The sequence below is a fragment of the Engraulis encrasicolus genome, chromosome 4 (genome assembly GCF_034702125.1).
Source record: "Engraulis encrasicolus isolate BLACKSEA-1 chromosome 4, IST_EnEncr_1.0, whole genome shotgun sequence".
Lineage (NCBI taxonomy): Eukaryota > Metazoa > Chordata > Actinopteri > Clupeiformes > Engraulidae > Engraulis > Engraulis encrasicolus.
Window position 1 is genome coordinate 18,089,779 of NC_085860.1, and position 20,772 is coordinate 18,110,550.

The window sequence follows — 20,772 nt, forward strand, 5'->3', positions numbered from 1 at the left end:
AGTGATCAGTCAGTCATCACTGATATCACAGCCAAGAGTCCCTGGAAAACAATATGTAATATCATTGTAGTGATTTAGAACCACCCTTGCCAAACAAAAGTTCAAATATAGCAGGAATGGCGGTTGGAGTAGTCGAGACTTGCGCACACACACACACACACACACACACACACACACACACACACACACACACACACACACACACACACACACACACACACACACACACACACACACACACACACACGGTGATGATTATGAAATAAGTGAGATGAAATGATGAAATGAGTCATCTGCGATTGTAGTAGCGAAGAGAAATCAATTGATTTGATTCAACAGAATGGTTCTGTTGATTGGCGTTTCATTGGTTTTGCTTGATTTCGAAGAGCTGCATAATTGCTTTAATTAAATTTGTAGTAACGGGCATTTAATTATTGTTACCGGTTTGCGGTTTCCATTGACTCACAACCCAAAAGGAAGCCGAAGTGTGTTTGTGGGAGAGATGGAATGTTGGGAAACGTCTGAGTTTCACTGATCTGTGGGTGGTTTCAGTCGTGCGTGACCGCACGGCACCACACCTTTATTTACATGTGGACGTGCTCCTGCTATTTCAGTACACATACTTTCTTTCTTTTTTTCTTTTTTTTTGGCGGATTGAGAAATCAATCTGGATTAAATGAGTTTCTCTTTGTTGTTGTTGCAGGGACATGGAATTCCGAGAGCTGGGCTATGGGTGAGTGCAATAGCTCAGATTGATTGATTTAGTTTCCTATTCGTTTGTAAAGGATGGATCGTGGCTTGTCTTTCTCCATTTATCCATGCTCCCTAAAACCTTGGAATCCAAGCCGTGGGATATGCTGACGTACGTAGTCTCTAAATTTAGCCATGCTAAAATTATTTTCTAACTGTAGAAAGACAATCAAAACGTTTTTGGAAAAATACTGTGAAAACATGATTGCTTACGCAAGGATGAAACCCCGAATGAAACTTTAACAGAAGTGTAAAGGTGAAGGGTGGAACAGGGTTCAGCAAGTCAAAGATATGAAAACATACATAAAAATACATCACACTTTTTATTCATACAGAGAGAAACAGAAATGTTCATGGGGGCAAAAAGGAGCACAAACGAAATGGTACAAAACTTTAAAATCATTATGTTTACGTTTACAGCCCGGGTATGTAATTTGCTGTATTTTTTACAGGAATGACCCGTATGCTGACCCCTATTACGACTATGAGATGGAGACGCTGTGGAGGGGAGGCCAGTATGAGAACTTCAGAGTGGAGTACTCAGAGACCCCTTTACCATACCACTATGCAGTAAGTATACTAGCTGGAGAGTAGAGACCCCTTTACCAAACCACTATGCAGTAAGTATACTAGCTGAAGAGACCCCTTTACCATACCACTATGCAGTGAGTATACTAGCTGACCCCTTTACTGTAGAGTAGAGACCCCTTTAACATACCACTATGCAGTGAGTATACTAGCTGGAGAGATCCCTTTAACATACCGCTATGCAGTGAGTATACTAGCTGGAGAGACCCCTTTAACATACCACTATGCAGTGAGTATACTAGCTGGGGAATAGAGGCCTCTTTACCAAACCACTATGCAGTAAGTATACTAGCTGAAGAGACCCCTTTACCATACCACTATGCAGTGAGTATACTAGCTGACCCCTTTACTGTAGAGTAGAGAGCCCTTTAACATACCACTATGCAGTGAGTATACTAGCTGGAGAGACCCCTTTAACATACCGCTATGCAGTGAGTATACTAGCTGCAGAGACCCCTTTAACATACCGCTATGCAGTGAGTATACTAGCTGACCCCTTTACTGTAGAGTAGAGACCCCTTTAAAATACCACTATGCAGTGAGTATACTAGCTGACCCCTTTACTGTAGAGTAGAGACCCCTTTAAAATACCACTATGCAGTGAGTATACTAGCTGGAGAGACCCCTTTAACATACCACTATGCAGTGAGTATACTAGCTGGGGGATAGAGGCCTCTTTACCATACCACTATGCAGTGAGTATACTAGCTGTAGAGTAGAGTCCCCTTGCAGTTAGTATACTATCTGGAGAGACCCCTTACTATACTGTACTAGCTGTAGAGACCCTGAGTAGAGACCCCTTTAACATGTGAGCATACAACAGTCCCTCCTCTAAATGCCTGTGTCCACCAATCAAGATGTTTGCAAAACAAACAATGCCTTCACCAGGTGTACAATGAAATCCTGCTGCAGTTATTTGGTTGAGTTTGTCAGAAATGTATGTGAAACATGTCTGAGCTATATCCTTATGAACACTACAATACAGCCTGGGCTATAAATTATTATTTTTCATTACTAGACAAATTTGGCTTGTAGATGTTAATTTGGCTGCCTTGAATTTGGTGTGAAATTAAGAACCTTGAATACAGCTGTTTGTCTGTCTGTCTGTGTGTCTGTCAGGAGCGAGAACGTGAGCGTGACCCGCGTGAGCGTCACCCGCGTGACCGCGAGCGAGAGAGGGAGTGGGAACGCGACCACCGCGAGCGTGAGCGGCGGCAGCGGGAGAGGGAACGGGAGCGAGACCGCGAGCGTGACAAGGAGCGGCTAGAGAGGCAGCAGCGACGCAAAGAGGAGTGGGAACGCGACCGCATCAAACGCGATGACAAGGAGCGCGGCGGCGGCGGCGGCCCGCGAGAACGAGCCCTGCGCGAACCCCGCGACAAGAAGGATGACAAGGACAAGCCCAAGATCCCCCGCTCGCCCGGCGGCATGCCACCCAGGTAAACACATTGATACTGATGATTATGGGCAGTCATGGGTGAGCGGTTAGGGCGTCAGACTTGCATCCCAGAGGTTGCCAGTTCGACTCCCGACCCGCCAGGTTGGTGGGGGGAGTAATCAACCAGTGCTCACCCCCATCCTCCTCCATGACCCTGAGCATGGTACCGTCCCACCGCACTGCTCCCCATGGGACGGCACTGAGGGCTGCCCCCTTGCATGGGTGAGGCATAAATGCAATTTCGTTGTGTGCAGTGAGCAGTGTTCACTTGTGTCCTGTGGAGTGCTGTGTCACAATGACAATGGGAGTTGGAGTTTCCCAATGGGCTTTCACTTTCACGCTTTCACATAACAATACTCTGGCGGCATGCCACCCAGGTAAAAACAATCATATTGTTTATAACAAAACTATTACTCACCGCTTCGCTGGCGGGATGCCACTCAGGTAACAGCAATGGTACTGATGATAAAGATACTAGTTCTGCTAATGATAATAATAATAATGATCATATAAGCAATAACAATAAGGAGTATTAAGAATAAGCATAATATTGAGAGTCACGTGAGACCGTCAAGGGAGATGGTCGCCTAGAACTTTCCTCTCGCAAGGTTTCCTTATTTTCATGAATATTCGATCGTTTAAGTCCTAATGTTATATCAGACGTGCATGCAAAGAGTAAAGAAGCAAGTCTGTGAGTCGTGAGATCAGTTTATCAAGTTCAAAGTAGTTATTCTGCGTTTGATTGTCATGGCGGCGTCGGCGAGGGCAAGATCTGCTAAGTCACAGGCTAATGTGGCTACTGAAGTTAGCTCTGATATATCCAACTCTACTGAGGCAACCAGCTTTTCGATGGATGCCCTGGTGGGTCTTCAGGCTACATTGGAGAAAACCATGCAGGAGATGTCTCAGGTTGGCGGTATACTTAAACAGTTACAAGAAGATGTCTCTACTGTTAAATCAGCGCAAGCTAAAACTACCATGGACATTAACAACATGCGTGAGCGGCTGGATGACGCCGACGGTCGGTTTATGCATATGGAGATTGAAAACGAGAGACTGTCCTCTGAATTACAAAAGAGAGCAAAACAATGTGATGAGTTGGAAAGAGCTCTTCAAGAGGCAGAAAGCAGGGAAAGGCTGTTGAACTTGCGATTAGTAGGGATAGAAGAGAATCAAGATGGCAATCTACGGGTGCTGGCTCGTCAGTGTATTGACGAAACACTGGGCGTGAAGCTAAACGACAACGCGTTCCGCGCTGGCGCACAACCAACAGAGGAAGACGCACAGCCACGACCGATCGTTTTAAGATTTCTGTCTCTGCTCGAGAGAGATCGGGTGTTGACCACTGTGAAGACAAAATACAAGCAAAAGGCTGCGCTGGAATGGAAAGGCGCAAAGATCTCTCTCTTCCCGGATGCATCGAGGGCAGTGGTGGAAAGGAGGAGGAAATTCACTCCCGTGCGGAACAAACTTCACGACATGGACATAAGATTCACACTCGCATATCCAGCAAAACTCTACTTCACCTGGAAGGGGAAGAAGATGTCTTTTGAAGACCACAGAAAAGCACAAAAATTCCTTGACAAAGAGACAAATGGTTCAGACTGATGGTGGGTAGGCTTTTTCCATCTAGGCTATGTGACAAAAAAGGTTAACATCTATAAGAGGTCAAATTTAGATGGTCATTCACAAGTTTCTGTTTCTTCTTATTCTTCCCCATTTCTTTTTTTTAAAAAGTGAGCAAAAACAAATATAAACAACATGGGGGGGAAACCCAGTCTATTAAGAATGTGCTGAGACAGGTTTTTTTTTATATACCCCTAACAGGTGGGGACATTATTTTGTTGCGTATGGGGCTTAAGTAACATACTATAGGCTAATAAGGAAACTAATAGGAGAATAGGTAGCCACTGCTTAGGCGCTTCATGGACCAGGTTGAGGGTGGGGTTTCCCCCATGAAGAAAGGGCAGCAGATTTTGTGGGGGATTAAGGGTCAATATTGGGATGTGTTACTGTTCTTTTTCCCAGTTTTAGGGATGGTGTTCATAATGTTTGTGAGGTGGGTGTATATGGCTGTTTTGTTTTTGTTTTTCTTGCCGTCTTCACATTTTCCCCCATTCTTTTTTATTTTTGTCCAGAGGGTGGCATACCATTTTCATGAGCAACCTGATTGAGTACACAAGGGATCAGTAGTGCTTATATTAAAGTTATTTCATGGAATATAAATGGGACACATAATATAACAAAATTGAAGAAATGCCTTCTTTATCTTAAGTCAAGACAGGCAGACATTGTCTTCCTCCAAGAGACTCATATGGGGAAGTCAGAGGCGATGAAACTGAAGAGGGCATGGGTGGGTCATGTCTTTCATAGCTCATTTGACAGTAGTAAAAGAGGAGTTGCAATTCTTTTGCATAAAAAACTGAAGTTTGTGTTACTCAAGGAACACAAAGACGAAGAAGGGCGACTTGTATGTATTGAAGCGGTAATAGATGGGAGGAGACTAAATCTTTGCAACGTTTACGCACCCAATGAAGACAGCCCAGAATTTTTCCATGAGGTGAATAGGCTTTTGGGATCATTTGAAGAAGGAGGTATAATTTTGGGTGGAGATCATAATCAGACCTTGGACCCAGTGCTTGATAAATCTAGATATTTCCCTGCACCATCAAAGGGCAGAGAGGCATTGAAACAGCTCCAGGAAGATGTTGGAGTAGTTGACATCTGGAGATTAACAAACTCAGACAAACGGGAATATACCTTTTATTCACACAATCATAAATCCCACAGTAGAATTGATTACTTCCTAATTTCTAATAACCTGGTGGATTCTGTTCAGGATATTACCATTGGTGCAATAGCATTAACAGACCATGCTACAGTTGAGCTCTGTATTTCAACTTGTCTTGAAAACATCAGGAGTAATAGATGGAGACTCAATACATCCCTTCTACAAGATACTATAATCAAACAAACATTAGCAGATGATCTTACAGCCTTCTTTCAGATAAATATTGGGTCTACCCCCAAAATAGGTACTGTGTGGGAGGCCTCTAAGGCATTTATTAGGGGAAAGTGTATTGCTGAAGCATCAAGAAAGAAAAAACAAGATAAGCAAACAATGATAGAGCTGGAGGATAAAATAAAACAGAAAGAAGGAGAACTATCAGAGAACTACAGTGAGGATTTATTGAAACAAGTATGTGAACTGAAGTACAATCTTAACTCCTTGTACAGTAAGAAAGCTGAGTATGCCATGTTTCGACTTAAATGTACCTTCTATGAAAGTGGCGAGAAAGCAGGTAGACTGTTAGCACGGCAACTTAAAAAACAGGAATCCTCACATGCGATACCTTGTGTTAAAGATAGCCATGGGAAAGTGGTCACCACAGCAAAAGAAATTAACCAGGTGTTCATGGACTTTTACAAAACTCTGTACACGTCAGAAACTCTCTCAAACCAAGAAAAACTGGAAAACTGGTTCTCTCAATTTGAACTCCCTAGATTATCTCAGGAGCAGGCACAGTTCCTGGAAACTCCTGTTACAGAGGAAGAAGTGAGAAAGGCCATATTGTCAATGCAGACTGGCAAAGCTCCTGGGTTAGACGGGTTTCCTGTTGAGTATTACAAGCAATTTATTGACATCTTGGCCCCTGTGTTAACGGATGTATACTATGAGGCCTTAGAAACAGGGCATCTGCCTACTACTCTCAACGAATCAGTAATTTCTGTTATCCTTAAGAAGGGTAAAGATTCAATGGATCCAGCCAGTTACCGTCCAATTAGCCTGGCTAATGTAGACTATAAAATTTTCACAAAAGTTCTGTCAATGCGCCTTGAGAACATTATTCCATGTATTATAGACCCAGACCAGGTTGGGTTTGTAAAAGGCAGATCTTCATCTGACAATTTAAGACGTCTCCTCCATTTGATATGGCAAACCAGGGAATCTGATGAATCTTTCGCGGCCTTCTCTTTAGATGCAGAGAAGGCGTATGATAGGTTAGAATACAGTTTTTTGATGCATACATTAAGGACATTTGGCTTTGGACGAGAATTCATTAAATGGATAGAGTTAATATACGCCGAACCGAAGACGTCAGTTTTGACGAATGGTATCGTCTCCTCATTTTTCAATGTAACCAGAGGTGCAAAACAAGGAGATCCTCTTTCTCCGTTCTTGTTTCTTTTATTTCTTGAGCCCCTGGCAGCAGCTATTAGAGCGGACATAAGAATAAGAGGGGTGAAGGCTGGGGGTAGGGAACATAAACTTTTCCTATATGCAGATGGTATTCTCTGGCTATCTGTAGACCCCGTTTCCTCAGCCCCTAGGTTCCTGAAGACCATGGAAGAATTTTCTGAAATATCAGGTTACAAAATTAATCTGAATAAGTCTGAAGTGATGCCAGTGTCAAGAACTTGTCTCTCATCAATAAACAATGCACTTAAGTTTAGGTGGATAGATTCTGGGATGCAATATCTTGGGATCCGTCTTACTCCAGATATAGAAGATATGGTGCAAACAAATTTTTCTCCATTACTTCAGGGTATTAAGACTAACTTGGAAAAGTGGAAAATGATTAATCTTAGATTGTGGGGGAAAATTAACACAATAAAAATGATGGTGGCACCTCAGGTGAACTATATATCTATGATGGTTCCACTAACTGTCCCAAATACTTTCTTTAAACAATACAACCACATAGTTAGAGACTTCCTATGGAATGGAAAGAAACCCCGCATAAAACTGGATAAGTTATTCACCACTGGAAGCATGGGGGGGTTAGGGTTGCCTAATGTGGAGTTGTATAAAATGTCTTTTGAACTTCTTAAAATCTCAAAACATTGGTCTGATGAAGGATCAAGCCTGGGTTGGTTAGACATAGAGAGGGAAATGGTGTCCCCATTCGGTCCAATTGAAATTTTGTCACAGACAAATTTTGTCCTAAGAGGAAGGATCGTTCAAACCCGATTTTGCAGTGCTCCAGAGAGACATGGGCAAAGGTACATAAGCTGCTCCATACACCCCATCATAAACAGATGTACTCTTCAATATGGAACAACCCTTCTATTAAGATCGGAAGAAAGTCAGTCATGTGGGATACATGGCTGATCAAAAATGTAACTAGAATCAGTGATCTGTATAGCAATGGTCTGTTTCAGTCATTTGAAGAGTTAAAACAAAATTTTGACCTGGAAAAAACTGATTTCTGGAGGTATTTGCAATTGAGAAGCTGGGTAATGAGCTTGAAGATTCCAACTGATGACACTAATAAGCTGAGTTGTTATTTTAAGCTGCCTGGGTTTTTGCGTAGTGCATCTGGTTTTTACAAAATCATAACTGATAATATTTATGGTAAGAGTCAACACATAAGGCAAATCTGGGAGAGAGACTTAAAGACAACTATTGAGGAGGAGGCGTGGGAAGAGATAGTGAAGAAAGTAGGTTGGTCTGTGAGGGATGCTGTTAATAAATTCACACAATACAAGGTCATTCATAGATATTATTACACACCTGTTAAGCTCCACAAGATGGGGCTAATGAGGGACAACAAGTGCTGGAAATGTAAGGGTGACATTGGCTCATATGTACATCTTTTGTGGGACTGTCCTTTTGTTTTGCCTTTTTGGAAGCAAGTGCTTCATGTTATTGGAGAGTGGTTAGATGCACCATTGCCAGAATCACCCCAGCTATGTTTGCTTGGAGACCGAACTATCCTACCACCAAATGTGACAAAAGTGGAGTTTGCACTGGCGTCGGCAGGATTTATTATTGCAGTGAGAATCATCCTCAGACATTGGAAAAGTCAAGTGAGGCCCTGCTTCACGGAATGGCTGAAATTGATGATGGACACTGCCTCATTTGAGGGCCTCATTGCAAGACTGAATGATGGTAAAGGAAAATATAACAAAGTGTGGTCTCATTTTCTGCACTTCATACAGTTTCAATGGTCTCAGATTGCATAAGTGTACTTGTAATTAGACTGTACTTAAATGCCGCCCCCCCCCCCTTATTGTTTGTGTGTTTTTTTTTTGGTTTTTTTTTGTCTTTGTTTATTATTTTCATTTCTTTTTTATTGTGAGATATTGTCTTTTTGCTTTTGGCCATAGCTACCCTACTTGAGTGATATGTAAAAGTTATGGTGATATGATCCATTGAAAAATACAATAAAAACTTGAATTGAAAAAAAAAAAAAAAAGAATAAGCATAATATTAAGAGTAAGCAAGCAGGTGCGCGTGCTTGTGCGTGTGTGTATGTGTGCGTGCGTGTGCGTACTATTTGTCACGTCATTCTTCTGTCGCCTGACTGTCCAGACGACGTGACCCCTTTGTGACCACTACAAAAGTATTTTTTTTTAACTGACTTTTGTGTGTGTGTGAGTCAAAATAACTCAATATACTTCACTGTCCATCTTCACGTGCATCCACTTCTCTCTTGCTCAATGCCCATCTGACTCAATCTGTCGAAACTCTCTTGGTTTCCCACAGTACTCTTATTGTTGTTTTTTTGGTAGTTTCACTGCCCATATTTTGAAGGGTCATGTCGAGGTATCAAGTTGCCTCTTCAACCGTCACCAATATATGTAGAGGCGTGCTCCTGATGCGTGGAGACATGGCTGATGTTAGATGTTTGATTTTCCCCTTGCGTAATGTGTGGCGGTGCATTTTGCAATCCAGGAATCACATGATCATACAGGAATGGTCTTGAGCGTTTTGTTTTATCCAACACACACACACACAGTGTGCCTGGTCCCCCCATATTATCATGTTCTCCTTTCTTACTTTCATCATCATCATCTCTCTGTCTCTCTCTCTCTCACTCTCTTAATCACACTCTCTTACTCACTCTCTGTCTCTCTCTCTTACTCTCACTTGTTCTCTCTCTCTCTCCCTTTCTCTCTTATTTACACTCAACACTTACTCTCTTTTCTCTCTCTCTCTCTCTCTCTCTCTCTCTCTCTCTCTCTCTCTCTCTCTCTCTCTCTCTCTCTCTCTCTCTCTCTCTCTCTCTCTCTCTCTCTCTCCGTCTCATCGTCTCTCTCCCTCTGCTACTCAATGCCCTGCTCCATCTGTGGTCTCAACAATAAGTATTGGATTGGATAAAGGGATTAAGTGTTGGGGAATTGGGGAAAGGGATGCTAGTCGTTGTCTGTGTAGCCGAGTGGATGCTTGGCTGTGGTTTGGCTGTGGCATGACTGGCGTGACTGGTGTGGCGGAGGAGGATCATTTACATGTGGGGAAAAGCTGCAAACCACAAACAGTATCACTCTCCCCGTTGGTGCAAGCCACTGGCACTGGGCAGGTGTGTGTTGTGTGTGTGTTGTGTGTGGAAAAGCCAAAAGCAAGCATACTCACACCAGGGAGTATTAAATATTCCACTATTGATGGATTTTCCGTATTGGATTTTTCCACTCTTTGCGTCCCTTGGGTCCAAACCGTCTGCAGGTCTATTGCATTTTCCTTTATACCCCACCTTCATTCATCCATCCAGTGGTGCAATGTTGGGATGTTTCTGCACTTGGGGAGTGGCGATGAATGGGACGGGAGGCTAGATAGCTAGACGGATGGCTGTTGAGGAGCAGCTTAAGCTCCAGGGGGAAACACCGACCCACTTATGGCTCTTCCCTTGGGACAAAAGATCAGGGTGTGTTTTGTGTTTGTGTGTAAATTTAGAAACCCTGTCAGAACTCAAGTCCCTCCTTTCTTCTGTTGAAGCCCCCCTCCAGACGAAGATTGGATAGTTTACAATTTGTTTAACTTTGTTTGTGTTGTGTGTGCATGCGTTACGGGCGGCTGAACTCTCTCAGATATCATAACTCAGGGCCAGGGCTGTTAGATATCACAAACGACAAACTCTTTTTTGCTCTTACTCTCTTACTTTTACTCTGACATGTTTTTTCTTTTGTGCTGTTTTTAATTGTGCACACTATTGCTGCACATGTTCTTACTTGGTTATGTCGTTGTTGGCCCTTCCTCTCGATATCTCTCTTTCTCTCTAGCTCTCTCTCGCTCTCTCTCTCTCTCTCTCTCTCTCTCTCTCTCTCTCTCTCTCTCTCTCTCTCTCTCTCTCTCTCTCTCTCTCTCTCTCTCTGCAATATTGTTTCACACATTCTCTTCATACTGGTGACAACAGTGCTTATTTTTGTTGGGTTTTTAATGTTCTCTCCTCATCCTCTCATGTTTTGTTCCCAGCATGGTAGGTAAATATGGCAGAGCTAGACTTTCCCAGGTCACCTGAATCTTGGCAAGCATGTTGTCACCTTACCTCACCTTGATCGGCCAGTAAGGAAGGAGTATTTCCTCGCAAATGTGGGTCGGCCAGTTTGATCTGCTGGCATTCCCTGAATGGTGCCAGGTGGTGAATCTTTCTTTTATTTTTCACTTGTCAGAGGAAGAGCACAACTACTTTGCGGTTTCACCACTTTATTTTGTTTGGCGTGTTGAAGTTTTGGCACTAGGCGTCTTGACACCTGAGGACTAAAGTACCGTACCGGGTACCCTGAAAAGCTGCACCTGCTCCTGCAGACAAAGAAACGTTGAAGGTGTGCGGGCCCTCGCAAAACTTTTATTTTTATTTTTTTTTGCCGGACACCTTGTGGAGCCTTTGACCAAGCATCTTCCATTGTAGCACTCTCAATGAATACTACACTGTGGGCAGAATTATTGTCATCTCTCTGGAAGACTTAAAAATTGTTTAGAGACTTTTCAGAATTTGTTGGATGTCTTTTGTAGAAATTGCCTAATAATTATACTGTACATACCTGATATAAGGTGTTGGGCTCCTTAGATCACATCCTCTCTTATTATGCAAATGTGCATGACCCAAAATGCTTAAATCCAATGGGTGTTCATGTTCATACAGCTTGGTGTTGAAAAATATGCATAAAATGGACGATATGGTAAAAATTAAAAAACATGTTTGCCTAATAATTCTGCACACTGTGTCCAGCCGAGACAGGATTGTCAAGGAGACAAGCCAAGGAGTGTCAGTTCCAGGTCTAGAAAGTGAGAAACCTGGCCTTAGCCATGGCTGAAAAGGCAAAGACGCACCTTACGGTCACACAGGGGACCAGACAACAACACAAAACCTTGCCATGTTTTTCTCCTATGGTTCTTAAAGTGCATTGTAACCAACAAAGCGACTAGTAGGTTTTGAGAAATGGACCCTCCCATTTGTAGTGGATGTTTAATTTTTGAACCCTGTATTGACCCCGCTGGAGGCAAGTCTTGCCCTATCACACAATAACTTTTTACCTGGCTACCCTATTGACCTTGACCTTCATTCAGGTCGATGGGCAACCCCTTTTCTTTCTTCTTTCAATAACTCGCATCCATCAACTGTTGCTGCTAGCCTAGTCCCAATTTTGGCAGAAGATAAAGGCAAAATGAGTTCACTTGATTTTTCCACTCTTCTTTTAGCTCGTGCTGTTCATTGTTAATAACAACACTACCCCAGAACTGCCATCGGAAAAAAATCATGCCACGAGTCACCAAAGTCAACATGGTGCTCCTTTCTTTTATCCTTTGGGGTGGATTCCAATATGCAGACTCCCGTCCTCCCTTGCTCAGGTGCCTGCTGGTGACCTCATGGTGACGTCACTGACGACAGAAAATGAATTCAATGTCTTGCAAAATCACAATTCTAATGCTATTTACTAATTTTCAATCGGAATGGTGAATGAAGAACGTAATCCCAAAAATCGGTGTGGCTAGGCTGACAGCGGGGAAACGTTATTGTTTTCTCCACAGAGGCGGGGCGTCAGCAACATGCGAGGCCACAAGCACAAGTGGAGGACGGGAGTCTGCATATTGCAATGCACCCATGGCCTGCTGTTCCATAGAACTGATGGCCTAGCACCTCTTTCCTCGTCCTTCTGGCTTTGTGGTATATTTGGTGGTATTGTGACAGCTGGTATTTTGATTGGCAAAAATCTGAGGAAACCCTGTCAAGGTAGAGAGAGTAACGGTTAGTGTCAGACAATTCCTTCCGCGTGCCTTGCTTTTTTTTTTTTTTAACTTTTTTTATGTGCACAACCTGTATTTTAAGATGCGGTCATTTTGATGAAGGGATCCAATGTACTGGGTTGTGGGCAGAATATTAACCCATTGTGCCCTGGAGCGACATATACGCCGCAGTCAGGTTCTTGTGGGTATGTTAGAGCTGTGTGAACACATTCTAGTGCAAAATGAAGGTTCTAGCTTTTAAATTCAACTCATTTCATGTTTTTATGTGCTTCGGAGGCTGAGATATTTAGGATATTTAGGGAGAGGGCACCTTTTCCCAAAAATGGCTTAGGCTAAAATGGGTTAAAGCAGGGGTGGGGAACCTTTTCCATCCGAGGGCCGTAAAAGTCCTCAGAGGGCCGTATTTTGAACACAAACCAGGATTTCCCCCTGCGCTTTAGGCCTATATTAAAGGCAGCTACCCTTTAAAATAGTCGAGTCCCCACCTTCTCTAGGACCCCTGAATGTAACTTAATTGTATTGCAAATAGGGATGCAAATTATCGATTAATTCATTAATCATTAGTTGATAGCCTTATAGATCGACTTACGATTAATTGATAAGCGGCGTTTTCCCCCCGAAATCTCAATGTTTCTCTGAAAAAAACCTTCTAAATCTAAAAATGTTAATTAAAAATTGAGATAAAATACCACATTTAAATTAATTCTATTTCAATTATTTAATACAATGGTGATTTAAATATTCCTACTATTCACACCCCTCTTCACATGCCCATTTCACCTGGGTCTCTTATCAGTTGAATTGTCGATTAATTGCGATTAATACTTTTTAATGCATTGATCGATTAAAGTCGATTAATCGATTAATCGTTTGCATCCCTAATTGCAAATGTAATTTCTAATATTCTTTTACAAAAAAGGTCATATTTCATACTAATGACATTTCATACTTTGAATTCATAATGAGTTCCTGTCTTGAACTTGAACGATGGAACTCATCATTGGTGTGCATGCGTGCGTACATGTGTGTAAATGTAGGTTTAAGTGACATGTAGAGTGGTTGCACAGGGTGCAGCGTGTGTATGTGCTCCTCATATCATCAGAGCACTCTCTTGTTCCCTAAACACTTTAGTGGGTTGCAACAGCCTGGGAAGACTTAACGAGACCAGGATGTGACACCGATCTGAGGAGCTGACGTCAGGAGGAGTGTGTTTGTGTGAGCCCACGTGTGTGCCCACACCGGTGTGTTTTGAGAGAGTGGGGCGTGTATGGGCTAGTCTCTCTTGGATGACTCCTTCTCTTGAGTTGCGTCACATTATCCCAGTTTTCCTTCCTTGTGGTTTAGACGATGAGCCTGCGAAAACGTGAGGGGAGAGGGTTCTTTGAAGATGCACCCTTGAGATTTTGAAGAGGCTGTGTCTAGACAAGTTTAAAGATATTTCCGTCTTCTGTTGCGCCCCCATGCTCAAGTCTGAAGAGGCACCATGCCGTGAGTTACCATGGAAATTGCCTTTATGATGTCACATACCTGGGCATTCTTTTCTAGAATTCTCACGGAGGTATCATTGAGATACTGTCTTGAGATGACCAATGAGAAGAACAACATTGTCTTGAGAGGACATTGCGTCTTTGTAGATTAGGGAAGAACATAACTGTTAAAAATGAATAGTATTAATAGAATCCATGTTTTTGTTTTTTTTAAATAATTTTATTGGCTCTGATTTTGGGGTTGCATCACGGGTAGACTAAACACTGAAAACTACTGCCTAATGAGTGTTTATCTTCACCTGGGCAAGAATCAAGTGGTGGCTGGAGTCATGAAAAAGTTGACACTAGGAGTTGGCGGGAGTAGGAGTAGGCAGTCGTGAATGCAGTCTGTCTTAACGCTAAATTTGCAAACGGAAGTTGTTGATTATTTTTAACTGTGTTTATTCCAAAGGAAAACTGGTGACGTCATGGATCGTAAAGCGTATTCCACCTTTGCAGGTTGGACTTTAGGATGTATGTGTTGTTTACCATCGCTCAACTCTGGCCATTGGCCACAAAGAGCAATGCAGAGAGCAAAGGGTAATTTCACATGAAATCAGACACTTGGGGGGCCAACCGAAACAACGTTTAATACAACTTTATAGTGGCAAGGTAGAACTCCAGAACTGAATTTGCTGGAATCCTAATGGTTTAGACAATGAGCCTGAGGGAATAAAGGGCTTCTTGGAAGAGAGAGCTTCTTGTCAGCCCATTTAAGTCACAAAAGATGGTTTTGATGTTGTTTTTGAAAGTTCTTTTCTGACTCTACGAAATTACACACACAATATGGAACCCAACAGTTATCAGAGATTGAATTATGAGATATTAAAATATTGAAAAGCTTGTCCCGGGTTGGTCTGGCTTCAAAGGGACCCCAAAGGAAAAATCTCTGATGCATGATGTGGGACAGTAGAGTAGATGTCTTTTTTTAATATTAAGTGTCCGGAAGACATTGTTTCATGATTAAAAAGTTGTTCCACCTTTGCATAATTGTTAAAAGCTTGCATAAAAGGGGGAATAAGAACTCTCAAACCCTGCCCATTCCGGCAAGCACAACACATTGGTATGAAGAAAAGTCAGCAGGTTTTCTTTTCTTCAGGTCATGGCTCATACAGTTTGACAATTTAATGGAACCAATACAGTTTCCTGGCATGAGATTTTTCTCTTTCTTTCCCCACGTTAGAACCACCTGCATGTTTCTAGTGTACAATGGCATACAGTGAAACAGGGTTGCCAGATAAGGCTGATGATTTCCAGCCCAAAAAATGCCCAAAACCCGCCTGAAAGCACTAAATCCTGCCCAATTCTATTGATTTCTCTGGCCAAAAGTTGGGCCATTTTTACCTGCAGACGGCCAATCTAAGGAGCCCAATTAGGCGGGAACCCGCACAATCTGGCAACACTGCAGTGCAATGTCACACTGGTAGCGTGCGAGGAGCTTGGCCGTCCATCAAGCAGTGCAAATGGGACAGCACCCTTTGGCAGGGTCTAGAACTGGGACGGCACCGTGGGTCAGGAGGACATGTACTCTTGTATTTGTTTTCATATTTGTGGGGAAATGCAAGATGAGCTCAGCCTTTTTTTGCCTTTTGTTGTCTTTCATGCACTTCATTATGCAACCTCCATTCATTGACGAGCAGTCAGACTATTGTTCCTTGAAGCACCTGACACCCGCCAGCCAGCTTCTGCTTTAGTTTAGTCTATCAAAACGCTGTGTGAAGATCACTGGGTGTTGCATTGCACCATTTTAGAACAGGAAAACCCGGCAAGCAACTTAAGCCTCTCAGCCAGTCAAGTGTATATTTCCCACATTATCGCTTCCCCAGAGTCAGCCTCTTCAAAAAGGAAAATCGGCCGTGACCGTTGTTGCACCATTATGATGCAAGCATGGTGCACCTATTTTTAGCAACAGGTATAACATTTCAGGTATGCTGGAGGCCATGCTGTACATTCTATTTTTAGTAACACATCCTCTCAGCCTTTGCTCTGTTAGCTTTTGTGTAATTATTAAGTTCATTGGGTGTCAAATTGTGTGTGTGTGTGTGTGTGTGTGTGTGTGTGTGTGTGTGTGTGTGTGTGTGTGTGTGTGTGTGTGTGTGTGTGTGTGTGTGTGTGTGTGTGTGTGTGTGTGTGTGTGTGTATGTGTGTGTGGTGAGTGACTGTATTTGCACAAATAAATGGAGTGTTAGTCCAATAGCTTTGACGTCACATCTGTTTGAGCAGCACGTCACGGCATGGGAGTCGGGACACACTCTGTGTGTATTTAGTTGCAGAGGAAAATATGTCGGAGCTTAATGAGCAACCTCAGGGAAAGTCCATTAGTCAGTAAGCTAAGCACTGCAGGCCAGTAGCCAGGTGCCAAGACATGCCCGGAGACGCCCGGACATGGGGGAGTACAGGTGTGGAGACAGGTAGCAACTCCTACTGGGCGCAGGTAACTGATATGTAGTTGAGTGAAGATGCAAAACCCACACCAGAAAAAGAGGTGCTGGCAACCATTGAAACACTTGCAGGAGGAGAGAAGTACAGCACACTCCCGAGTTGCATAAGCAAGTTTTTAATGTCACAACGTTTCGGCCCGTATGATCTGAGGAAGGCCGACAGTCAGAAAACTTGTTAATATAACCGGGGAGTGTGCGTGCAACTGATATGCAGTTGTGAAGTGGGTCATTCACTGTTTTTTAATAGCAGTCAGGTGGTACATCCACAGGTAATGGCCATAAATTAATTAACGCATTTAATTAGCCCATGAATCAATTATTGATTGGTAATTGATGTACAAACAATGAATATGCATTTTAGATAATGCAGTAAAGAACAAACAAACAAAAAAGTCCTTGTAATAGCGCCATAAGCTGTGGTTGCACGACAATGTTAGAGACCCCAGATGCATGGACAAAAGTAAGAAAGGGGTACCTTATGCAGATGGTGGCAGGTTTGCAGACAGCAAGTGCTGGGTACACTGCCCTACAAAGTGCAAACTGCAGTAACTAAGCCAACACTGAGAACACTGAAAAAAGACTTAGAAACCTTCGTATTAGGTTGGATATTTTAGTTTCTGCAAATGTTACATGGCAGTAGGGTGCCTAAGTCTCTGCCCCTTCCGGGAAAGCTCATGGGGCTGTGAAAGTCAAAAGTTTGACTGGGCTGTAATGGACTGATCAGACCTTTTTTCCGATCCACCTCACATTCCCCCCTTGATCACACACGTGCAGCCACTTCACCTGCTGTGCAGCGGTAGGGCTGGCTGTGCACCTTCAGATTCGTTTCACATCATATACCTGAGGCACATGTTGTAGTCTCTTACAGTTTTCGCACAAAAATGAATATAAACTTTCTTGCGTGCCAAAAATGGGCAGTCTTACGCCACCAATCCAAACCTTTAAAATTCATTGCTATCATGTGAAATCCAGAGCAAATGCCAAACCGAATCAAGGCTTAGCTTGACTCGCTCCATTCACTTCTTCCATTCAAAATGTTGCAGCCCCATAGGTTGGAAGTACTTGTAGAAGGGCGTGACTTAGGTGCCCCATATCTCTAAAACAGGAGAAATTTGTCCCTTAATGCTTTGACACAAGAGCAAGGTGTTCTGAAGACCATTTTCAGTCTAAATTAAATTTTGAAAAATAATGTAATTACTTCACTTTGCCTTTGTAGGGCAGTACAGTAATAATAATATAATAATAATACTTTGCTTTTATATAGCGCCTTTCAAAACACCCAAGGGTGCTTCACAGAGTATCGTGTAGGAAAGTGTGAGTGTGTGCACGTCAGTGTGTGAGCGTTTGTGTGAATGCATGTAAGTGAAAGAGCTTGTGGAACTAGCTGCCATAAGCCTCCAGGAAGAGATGTGTCTTAAGGTGTTGCTTAAACATGGCCAGTGATGGACCATTCTGCATGTGGTCAGGCAGATTGTTCCAAAGAATAGTAGCAGCAACATGGGAGGCTCTGTCACTAGTGGCCTTGAGCCTGGTACGAGGGACGATCAGCTGGCCCTTGGAAGAGGACCGCAGGGATCTTGAGTGGTCATAGGGGTGAAGGAGGTCTGTGAGGTAGTGGGGTGCCAGACTATGGAGGGACTTGAAGGTTAGGAGGAGGACTTTGTAGGTAATGCGTGACTTGATGGGGAGCCAGTGAAGCTGCTTGAGTATGGGGTTGATGTGCTGCCAGGGTCTAGTGCCTGTTATGATCCTGGCAGCAGAGTTCATATTGCAGTCTGTCTAGGGCCTTGTTGGGTAGACCAAGCAGGATGGCATTGCAGTAGTTCAGACGGGAGGAGATGAAGTGATTGATTTAGTAAGTGATTGATTTCAGCAAATGTGTGTACAGTTAGCAGGGGTAGCAGCTGCTGTGCCTGAGTATAGGAGGTGGTTTGGTACAGGTAGTATCTCCTGGGCACAAGTAACTGGTTTGCAGTTGTTAAAGGGGTATGCCACTATTTTGGGGCTTAATACAGTTCAAATCGTTGGCCAGGGTTTATAAAGGTGGTAAAGTGTCTTATTTTTCTTGTCAAGCGCTGTCTTGCTTTAAGACAAGTTAAAAGAGGGAATATGTTGCTAAGCTAGTGAAAGTCAATGGATCCGTGTAGCATTGTAGCATGCTACACGGATCCATTGACTTTCACTAGCTTAGCGACATATTCCCTCTTTTAACTTGTCTTAAAGCAAGACAACGCTTAACTTGAAAAATAAGTCACTTTACCACCTTTATAAACCCCAGCCAAGGATTTTAACTGTATTAAGCCCCAAAATAGTAGCATACCCCTTTAAGTGCAGGGACCAGGGTGGTATACAAAGAACATGGTTAAGTGGTGAATCAGACTTGGTTAACCCATTGAATCCTGGAGCGACATATACGCTGCATTCAGGTTCTTGAGATTTGAGCTGTTTTATTACAAATGTGGGTAAGATAGAGGTGAATGAACACATTCTAGTACAAAATTAAGGTTCTCGCTTTTAAATGTAACTTGTCTAATGTTTCTATGTGCTTCGGAGGCTGAGATATTTAGGTTTTAATAGGGAGAGGGCATCTTTTCCCAAAAAGGGCTTAGGCTAAAATGGTTTAACATACATGAAGTGATAAACCTGCTAATATACCGGCAGGCATTATTTAATTAAGAAAATGAGAACTCATCAGGCTCCTCTATTAGATGATTTACCTCTACCGCAAGGTTAATATAACCTGGTTTACTGCTTAACCAGCTTCTTGGTATACTCCCCAGGTATTAGATAGAACTGAGAAGCAGGTGTCTGGTGCACTGTAGCTAGCAGGTGTACAGACAGCTAGCGCTGGGTCCAAGGTACGACCGGGTACTGCTGATTACAGCAGATATGTGTACAGGAAGCAGGGAAACAGTAATTGTTTATGGGTACAGGAAGTGTAGGCATTGGTGGCAGGTAGGCGTCATGGATGACGTGTTATAGTAATGAATACTGTAATTATCCATGTTTACACATTAATGAATTTGGCTGTGGAAATATTCCAAATGTCATGTGCATGGCATGCACCCTGACAAGGAGGACCAATAGTGTTGGTGGCATGCAGAGATGTGTCGCCAGTAGCCAATGATAAAGTTCCCTTACTGTTAAAGGTGCACTGTGTAGAATAGTGGCCAGAGTTGATTGCAACTATACTGCTCAGTTCAAACTTTGCTTCCCATCTTTTCATGAATATGTACTAATAATACACTAATATTACTAGTATGACCAAAGTACAGTACGTTTTGCAGCTAAAAATGTCTGTTTTTCAAAATGACGGACATGGAGAATATGTATGAAAAGTGCAATTTTCCTACCATTTGTGAATGGATAGCTTGAATTCAGGAAATACAGTAAACTTACTGAAAATGTCACACTGTGCACCTTTTTAAATGATTTTGTATCAGGATCACAAGATGGCGTCCTATAATTCTGTGGACTTCAACCAATCTCAACTAGTTGGGTTTTTTGGCAGGGCACGATGGTTTCGAATATCTGAATGATTCCGTGTCGCACAGTGGCGTAATGAGTCTTCCTTTGAGACCTGTGGGTGTTGAATAGCAGATCAAGTCAAGTGGCTTCCCTAGTGCGTGGGTTGACCCACATGCTTGAGGCTGAGAGCTCCTACAGGGGTATAGGGGTGGTGTATGGGGGCCACCCCCATTATATCGTCTAAATCATTACTCTTATCTGTGTGCATGTTTGTTTAGTGTGTCTTCCTTGCTTTATTTGTTCTGATGCATTTTCACATTGTTTTTTTGTTTTGTTTTTTTGTCTTTGTCTGGCAATGAACTGTGAAGAATGCTGTTTCCATGCCTTAGGAAGGCCTTGCAGGCAGAGGCAGTATGATGACTATCTGTTCTGTAGCCATAGTCTAAATTGTTTTGCAGTAGCTCTGTTGTCTGCGCTTCCACAAGCCAGTTCTGTGCCATGCAATGGGAAGAGCTACCATATGTAATTGAGCAGTGTTGTAAATTTAACAATCAAGTGAACAACAGCACAAAAATTAGAAAGGACTTCAACAGG

General features: G+C 42.8%; 1 protein-coding gene across 1 annotated transcript in view; it reads left to right on the plus strand.

Annotated features, from left to right (window-relative positions):
• Window positions 1-20,772, plus strand: part of zc3h18 (zinc finger CCCH-type containing 18) — a 67,495-nt gene that overhangs the window by 11,612 nt on the left and 35,111 nt on the right. Inside the window, exons 7-9 of the mRNA XM_063196828.1 lie at window positions 704-733; window positions 1,203-1,320; window positions 2,458-2,777. Of these exons, the coding sequence (XP_063052898.1) occupies window positions 704-733; window positions 1,203-1,320; window positions 2,458-2,777 (468 nt within the window). The remainder of the gene's footprint in view (window positions 1-703; window positions 734-1,202; window positions 1,321-2,457; window positions 2,778-20,772) is intronic.